Source organism: Entelurus aequoreus, linkage group LG03 (assembly GCF_033978785.1).
Source record: "Entelurus aequoreus isolate RoL-2023_Sb linkage group LG03, RoL_Eaeq_v1.1, whole genome shotgun sequence".
NCBI lineage: Eukaryota > Metazoa > Chordata > Actinopteri > Syngnathiformes > Syngnathidae > Entelurus > Entelurus aequoreus.
Genome location: NC_084733.1, coordinates 52,706,346 through 52,715,443, shown reverse-complemented (window position 1 = coordinate 52,715,443; position 9,098 = coordinate 52,706,346). Strand labels below are relative to the sequence as shown.

General features: G+C 36.7%; 1 protein-coding gene and 1 long non-coding RNA gene across 4 annotated transcripts in view; one reads left to right on the top strand and one right to left on the bottom strand.

Annotated features, from left to right (window-relative positions):
• Nucleotides 1–678: 678 nt before the first annotated feature.
• Nucleotides 679–8,490, bottom strand: LOC133646600 (uncharacterized). Of its 2 annotated transcripts, none has more exons than XM_062042140.1 (5): nucleotides 8,350–8,490; nucleotides 4,299–4,389; nucleotides 4,098–4,210; nucleotides 3,889–4,021; nucleotides 679–1,439 (listed from the first exon to the last, which is right to left on the bottom strand). In XM_062042140.1, the coding sequence occupies exons 1-5, from the start codon at nucleotides 8,370–8,372 to the stop codon at nucleotides 876–878; spliced, it is 924 nt and encodes a 307-aa protein (XP_061898124.1). In that variant the 5' UTR covers nucleotides 8,373–8,490; the 3' UTR covers nucleotides 679–875. The 2 variants fall into 2 exon arrangements, with proteins under 2 accessions (XP_061898124.1, XP_061898123.1); XM_062042139.1 differs by having other exon boundaries at nucleotides 4,299–4,392; nucleotides 8,350–8,484.
• The window catches only part of LOC133646601 (uncharacterized), a 23,914-nt gene continuing 22,306 nt past the window's right edge, over nucleotides 7,491–9,098 (top strand). For both annotated transcript variants that reach the window (XR_009825322.1, XR_009825323.1), the window contains exon 1: nucleotides 7,491–7,729. This is a non-coding gene — a long non-coding RNA (uncharacterized LOC133646601). The remainder of the gene's footprint in view (nucleotides 7,730–9,098) is intronic.

Here is a 9,098-nt window from a genome sequence, read left to right as displayed (position 1 = left end):
TGGAGAAAATATAAAAATAAAGTGTTGCATATTGATATTTATCTGTTTCTATATATATTTATTGTGAGAAATCATTAAGATGATCAGTGTTTCCACAAATATAAATATAATTAATTATTAATAATAACAGAGTTAAAGGTAAATTGAGCAAATTGGCTATTTCTGGCAATTTATTTAAGTGTGTATCAAACTGGTAGCCCTTCGCATTAATCAGTACCCAAGAAGTAGCTCTTGGTTTCAAAAAGGTTGGTGACCCCTGATGTAGAAGCATACAGTAGACCGCCTCCGTTCGTCTTCCCTGGGAACTATTTTACGCGGCCTGCTCTGAGGAGCTGATAGGTATAGTGAGCTATCCGGGATGTGTTCACTGAGCCATTTTTCCGTAAAACACGGGGCGGCGGGTCTGCAAAAATCTGTGATTCTGGTGTTTAGGAGCAGCAGTTTGTCCATCTTATCAGCAAGGGAGCAGACATTCGCCGGGTGAATGGATGGAAGTGCAATTGTGCGTAATCCCCGCTGCCTCAGTTTAACAAGTGCGCCTGCTGAAAGAAGTTCGAGGGAGGACTGTCCAATGTTTCAGAGTTCTTCTCTGGTTAAATGAACCAAAAAAGGGAGCAATCAACTGTAAAAATAAACAAAAACACAACTAATATTTTAATTCATTTTATTTAACACATACATAAACAGGACATATAGGCAATGAATGAGAACGTCTATATCTGTAACGACACATTTATATACCTGTATATATATAAACATAAATAACTGAGATGCATGGGAGTCCTCATGCTGCTTAAACATAAACTGCATCATTTGAATCTTCAGCACACACAAAAACAATATATGTTATTTACATGCTGCACCAAGCACACTATTCACTGTAAAAAGTAATTGTTGATCATCACAATAGAGTCCATGTCCTTGATGCCCCTCATAATTCTGCCTGGTGCAATAAAAAAGCTTTGGTCAAAGTCCAGCAGCTGGGAGCTTTTAATGCCCTCAGCAAAGTATCTAAAAATGCTGTCGGTCATTTTCTCACAAACCAACGAAATGCAGGTGTGGACGAGCCTGCTTTCACTCAATTGTTGACTTAGGCAGAAGCATGAAGTTAGTGCCTGTTTCAGCATTCTGCAAATCACACTGGGAGCCTCAGCCCTTCTTGTCAAAGGCGCTGAAGTGGGGTCCTGGCCTCTGTGCCAGTCAGCAGGTAGCTCCTGGATATTCAGGAAAACACTGACAGTATAGTTCACCACCTCTGCCAGCAAGTGGGCAGTTGCGAGTTGGAACTCAATGTACGGCATTAACTTCTCAAGCTCGAGGCCGTTGACGTTAAACAACGCCTGCAGCCCGTTGAAGAGTTGCTGCAACGACGTCTCAACAAGTCGCTCTGCTCCCGGACACATGATTGAAAAAACCAATGTTACACCTTCCAGTGTGACCTTCAAGAGAGATAAAGACAAATGAGTCGGAAAATTATTCCAGAACATTTTGATTGGACTAAACCAATAAAAAGAAAGGCAAAGAGAAATAATAACAAGTACGAAGATCAATAAAACTACAACGTAATTTGAATTATACTAGTCGTGAGTTTTATTTTGGCTTTATTTTAGCTGGACCGACCATTTCAAAGATACTTGACCAAACCAAACCTAAACATTTTAAAGAATGTTAAAAGTGACTTATTAAAGAAGATTTGTGGACTAGAGAACGACCGATGTAGGTTTTTTTCAGGGCAGATACAGATTATTAGTTGTCAAGGAGGCCGATAACCGTTATTCGATATATGGAGCCAATATTCGCAGTGAAAGTTATTCAAACATGAATAATATACATCAGTAGACAGCTGGACAAGGCTTTAAGTTTCAGTTTCAGTTTATTTTGAACATGCATACGATACAATATAATGCATCACATATTTCCAGTTGTTTTATTACAGCATGTCCGAAAAGGAGTAGGAAGAAGCAGAGTTTATTTAATTCTAACCCTTTTCATATAATAGCAGTTTTATCCCATTTCCTTGTTCTTTCTTTTGTAATAGAACAGTGAATAAATAAATAATAAGTAAACAAATATTAAATACATACGTAATCATTGTCATTTTATTTTTAAAAAGGTTCAAGATGTTCATCATAATTGTTCTTATTTGTACTTTGTGAGCACTTGTAATTTGAACAATCTCTTAAACTGAATCATATTGGTGCGTTAAATGTTTTTTAACAATATTTTTTGGGTAACGTCAAACCAGTAGCGACATCATTTTATATGCGGTGCTGATGTAATGTAGGTAATTTAACACCAAAAAACATCAGGAGAGTGTCTATTGCTGCGGGTCAGAGGAGCATCAACATTTGCATTTCGGAGTATAAAAATATAGGACTTCTTTACATCACAATAACTTGCTATCTAATGTACTCAATTGTGTTACATTTTATAGCAGTATATGAATTTAATACAATGCATGGTTTCTTTGTGCATGAGGGACCCTGAAATTTTGCAAACATTTAAATGAAACCAATTTGTGGTTCTTTCACGTAGCTTATAGGTGAGACATTTATCAAGCTGACTGACATAATTTATTCCTGGATGTTATAGAAAGTATGAGAATGTGTGAGCTGTTGCCTGCTCTTCTTTATTTGTATAATAATCTCCTATTCGTCAAGATATTTAATCAAAGTTTGGATTTTTGGTAGAGATATCTTTCTGTCGTCTTCATGTTCATCTATCTCTGATGCGTTATTTGTTTGAATCACAGAACATAAAACTCGACGCGCTCCTTTAATGAACCCACATTCCGAGTGTTGCCCATGACAAATATGATTTTGCTTATTAGTTTTGATGACCCGTCTTATCTTGCCTCTGATTGGCCAGTCCGTAATGTTTCACCATAACCTTAGCCAATTGTGACTCATCATAGGAACACCACCCAATAATCATGGATTTTCTCTGAATGTATGGATTTCATTCATCCAGGTGTTGTGAGAATTGCCTTGGTTGTCCATCCTTGGCCACCGTAGGTCACGTGAGGTGTCTGCTTCACGAGAGTTGCTAATGTTATCCAAGTTAGCTCTTGTGTTGAACTGTAAAATACTAAAATAAAAGAGTCGTGTATTAAACAAGTTCAACTTCCGCATTAACATGACACGGTGTCAGAGTTAAGGACTACACGCCTACAGTGATCAAAGAATGGCAAAGCATTGGCCCCCAGAGCTGTTTGAATTTGCCGTCCAGCGAAGGGTCCTCCATGAAGGCAGCGCTTTTGAGCCTGACAAGACATTTTGTGTCCAGTTTGAAAGACAGAGAAAGAAAATAAACGCACATAATAGCCATTTATCGATGACCGCTGATATATGTATCGACAGTTGATGATTATTATGTTTACTTTCATTTATCGTTTGATTGAATGACGTATTAACTCTCGGCCCAGTCCTACAAATGTATAACCTTTTTTTTGTTGCCTCTGGACATTGTATTTATTGCTTTTAAATGCCATTTAGGCCTTAATTTTCACAAAATCCATTTAATCAATCAATCAATCAATCAATGTTTATTTATATAGCCCTAAATCACAAGTGTCTCAAAGGGCTGTACAAGCCACAACGACATCCTCGGTACAGAGCCCACATACGACTAATAACTTTGAATACTTTTTAATGCTCCGTGGAAACCCATATATATATATTGTATCTGCTGATGTAGTGATGTTGTAGTTATATAAAAAAAGGCAAATACTAATAAAAAGATGGTCGACACCGATATATGTCAAAATGCCAAATAGGCGCCAATAATCAACCAGGCCGATAATCAGTCGATCTATAATGGACTTTGGTGACAAATGTATGACTTGCCGTGAGACAAACATTCAACAAGTGTACATAATAATTTCCTTACCCTCCTCCCAAGCAGCTGTGAAAGGTGCATCTCTTCAATGAGATCCTTATGGACTTCTTTCTCTAGCTGGTCCAGAAAGCAGAACTTTGATTTGATCCAGGCCTGTAACCAATCACTTTTTATTCTCTGGCACCTTTAAAAAAGAATGTGGATTTAGTAATTGTCACCCTTTTAAAGTCATCTGGCATTCATGGCTGTACTGTTCTCACTTGTCCAGGGAGATTATTTGAGCCAGGAGCCACTGCTTCATGTGGTCCACAGTGATATGTCCAGGAACTTTATTCCACTGCTTCATAAGCACAAACTGCCTAATATGCATCTTCTGCAAACACAAAGACAATGTCGTTTTTTTCTGTGCTCCAACAAGAGAGAAGAAATCATTTGAAATGAGGCGTGAGCATGCTGCTTACCTCTACTGTATACGGATTTTCACTAAAGAGAGAAGATAGTAATCGCTGCCAAATTTTCTCATGGATTCCATTAGTGTCATAATTGAACAGACTGCTATAGGAAAGAGAATGACAAGAGACTTAGGATGTTGGTAACATATATTTCCATGTAAAAAGATCAGCAAAATGATTGCAGCACTACTTTTGGTAATAGATATGATAAATAGATGGGACATGCTCTTTTGAGATGCGTGACTATGGCGAGCCTAATCTAGTAGGGGCAAAGTTTTAGGGCATTATTTTTTGGTTATAGAAGGCACAACAAGGAACTGAATAAAACAAGAATGCCTGCACATTGTGCTTTATACGTTTGCACACTACGCCGTTCTGTCCTGTTGAAACAAGCACGCTTTGAATAACCTTTCTTAAAAGTGTTGTGTACAACTTCCTCACTGTAACATTTTTCAAAGCAAAATAGATAACCAGAACACCACTAGCTATCTTATTTAGACTTAGACTTCCTTTACTGTCATTCAAATTTGAACTTTACAGTACAGATAAGAACAAAATTTTGTTGCATTAGCTCGTGGTAGTGCAGGATACAAGAGCAATAAGGTGCAGAGTGTTTGCATTTCCAAAATAAGGTGCAGATTTAAATAGATAGATAACTGTACAGAAATATATATATATATATATATATATATATATATATATATATATATATATATATATATATATATATATATATATATATATATGTATATATATATATATATATATATATATATATATATATATATATATGTGTATATTGCACTTTTGCATATGCATCCACGTTTACAGATGTATGTTATATTATTTTTATAGTCCAGCGAGTTAATCTGTTTTTTGGGGGGAATTGAGGGAGTTTATTGAAGGGATTATTATAATGCGTTCAAGCGTCTTTTTTATTTTGTATTTATTATATTACCATTAGTTGCCTAACAGGACACAATTGTTTGACAACTGTCTATATTTTTCACAATTACAAAGTTTATGTAATACATTTTTGTTACCGACCAAATAAAATGATTGGTGTTTACAGCTGTCACTCACCCTGTCTAGTCAACACGTATGCACAGAGAGCGTGTGCACAAATACAAAACTGAAAAGCAATCAAAGACAACCAACAGTTTGCAGTCATGTTGTTGTTATGATAGGATATACATTTAATGACCGCTAACGCTAGCTATCCAAATTGCTATTATTAACTGAAGTCAACTAAAGCTAATGTGTGTGCATGTGTTACGTACATACGTAATTACATCATTATGTAGGAGAAACCATTAGAGGGTGGGATATACTGTGCAAAATACATTGGAAAGTTGACGCCCTCTAAGCTCCTGTAAATATGTTTCAAACAGCCCCTTTAAGTAAGGAAAAAATGTTTTGTTACAATTATGTTTTTGATTATTTACAAAAATATTACATTAATCATGTATACATGCAGATGAATCACGCAATTTATTTTAACAGTACATGCTCCTTCACCTTAACTTCTGATGGTTACCTGAAAGGCGGCATGGGTTTTTATACGGTCACTGATCAGGTCAATACGTACATCAGTGCAAAGATGAGTGAGGAGACTCTGATTGGTGTGCTCACTGGAAAATTTAACTCCCCAAAACTACTTGACAAGACTTTAGAAAATACTGTGACTGTGTTTTGAGCAAAAAAATGACGTACACTCAAATCAAACATTTTAAAACTGTTTGTGATAGACATTCTGACAATAACATTGCATTTGTATCAAAATATTGGGGTCTTCTTTGAGGTCAATTTATTAAAGTGGAACTGCACTTTTTTGGAATCTTACCTATCATTCACAATGGGAGACAGAAGGACAAGAAGAATATATCTTTTTTAATGCATCTTAACTTGTAAATAAACGTAAACAAAAGTCCGCTTACAATAGAGTATATATACATACGGCCATAAAGCCCTCCATATAACCATCCAAAAAACGCCAGCAGTACTCCATTTACATCTCGTGACTGAATATTAACCAAGTATTAGTGATATTAATATTATAAGCGCTAACACAGACAAACTATTTATAGCGACACCGTGATCATAAACAGCCAACTAGCTTGTTCTGCTATGTTGACATCATTGGCTGGTGAGCTGCTTTCACCTCAGAGCTCGTGGAAGTTTATAGTAGATCATAAATAATGCCTCTTACCTTGATAGTAGAAGGATGAGGACATAATCTGATAAATTGGTACACTTTGACAGCCAATTTAGACCCGGAATTGGAAAAAAAGACACAAAAAGACGCTCGTCCACCCCTCGCCCCTTTTTTTTCTACTTTGCGACGATTAATATTATTATTCATTTAAATATAAATATATCAACATCCTATCAGCGGGCATCCCAGTGAGAGCAGACCTTATACAGTAAGTGATGTTTTAGTTATAATCAGTGATGTTGAAGAAAAAAGCAAACGGTGTGATTCATTTTTTTTTTAATTAATGAGCTGCTGTATGCTTAAAATGAGCAAAATGCGTAAATCTTAAATTTTATTATGAATGTGCCTGTTACTACATTACATATATATTTACAGCAGTTATATACAACTTTGACGGAGATGTTTTAAGGGCTTTATAGGAAGAATAGAGCAACTCCCATAAGCTCCATTGGCAGCTGATTTTTGATTGCATTTATTTATGAGTTAGAATGCATAAAAAAAGAAAAACAGTATTCGCTTGTCCCCTTTTGATTTATGTATGCAAGTAATTCACTGTGCATGATTAATCACGATGAATCGAAATTCAAAAGTGTGATTAATCCAATTTTTTTAAAATATATTTTAACAATAAAACATATTTTGACATTGGCAATAAAGTATACTGCATGAAAATCGTTTGACAAATCAGCAAGTTATGATGTATTTTTAATATACAGGTACATGCATTTACCTTTCCAATGGAAACAAAAGTGTGCCAGCAGAGGTGCCAACAGTACAATATACGTATTTGTGCAACAATTTTTACACGCTGTACAATGTACCACCCATATTCCCTCAAAATCCCAAAATGAAGGATAGTTTGACCCGTTCAACACATGGCTGGTGGCAAACAGCATAAACCCCCACATTGCGTCTGATATTGTGCATGAATTGTCTTAGCAGCCTCTTAACTGCCAGGTGGAGGCATCGTTCTGCCAGTGGCAGCTTCTCCTAAGTTTGCTGCTAGTTTATTTAAAAGTAAGACTGCACTACAAGCCACGTTATTTATATATTTACTGCAGCTGATGGACCTGTGCAACGTCAAATTGGGACAGTCCCAATTATTGGGTACCGGTATATATGATCATTTTCCTCAAACGGTTTATGCTCCGATAATTTGTCATTTACCACCTGGCAACGCTGCACCCGGGAGAGAAGCTCCCAACCGACTTGACACCGCCGAAAGGTAATGTCCACTTTGTCCATGTTTTATTACTAGTGTAGAATGGTAAAGATCCTTGTACATGCCTACCATTATACGGCTTGCTACCGACATTAAGACAAATAAGCCGTTTGTTTAACCTTCGTAGTTCACGTACAGACTCAAAGTTTATTGAATAAACTAAGTGGCATCATCATGCTAGCCGATAGCTGAATAAACTTTATTCAGCTATCGGCTAGCATGATGATGCCACTTAGCTCTAATCAGGTCACAAATTGGAAATAAATGAATACATATTAGCTCGTTATTACCGTTATTAAGCGTTTAACGACAACAATTAGTGGGCGCAAAAGTCAACCGTGTCAAATGATATGTTAAGCACACCTTCGTTCGTCCTTAGTGCGTTAAGAGCAATTTGAAATGTTCCAGCTGTACTTGGCATACAAGTACATAGTAACCGTGGATTGTAAAGGTAATAATACTAATAATACAATTGTAGAGGTAATAATACTAATAATATATTCGGTGTTAAAGGTACAACTTTTACTCAAGTAAAACTCTGCTAAGTTTTATATCTATGTTCATGATAACAGTTTGTGCTTTTTTTTTCAAATCAATAAAAGTTATGTTAAGACTTAACTCACCTGTTTGACGATGAAATCTGCATTGTTGAAGAAGTGGTGATGGATCTGATGGTGCTAATAGGATGAAACTTCTGCTCGATCGGACCTTAACTGAGTTATGGCTGGACTAGACTCAGTGTCCCAGTTTGTGACGTCAAAGGCCTCTTTTATGTCACTGGCACGTTGGACCTCTTTGATGTCTCACATCTTCCAACTGAAGATGCTCTGCTTTTGAAAAACAACAAATCGTGTCATACACGTTTTGGGTATGATAATGTAATAATAAAAAAATAAGTGGACAATTTTTTATTATTTGGGCTTTTCTCAAATTTTCACAGTCTCTTATTGAAACATAATTTCAAATCAAACATCAATTTTACTCATTTTGGACTAATTATTTGATTGCAAAGGTGATTGTTAATTGGGCTTATTTTTTTAAATTGTAACACATCCTCTAATATAATAGGGCAGCACGGTACGAGAGGGGTTAGTGACAGTGACAATACGAAGGTCCTGGGTTCGATCCTGCGCTCGGGATCTTTCTGTGTGGATTTTGCATGTTCCCCCTGTGACTGCGTGGGTTCCCCACAGTGTGAATGTGAGTGTGCATGTTGTCTGTCTATCTGTGTTGGCCCTGTGATGAGGTGGCGACTTGGCCAGGGTAAACACCGCCTTCCGCCCGAATGCAGCTGAGATAGGCTCCAGCACCCCCCATGACCCTGAAAGGGATAAGCGGTAGACAATGAATGGATCCTCTAATAAGCTTGGTT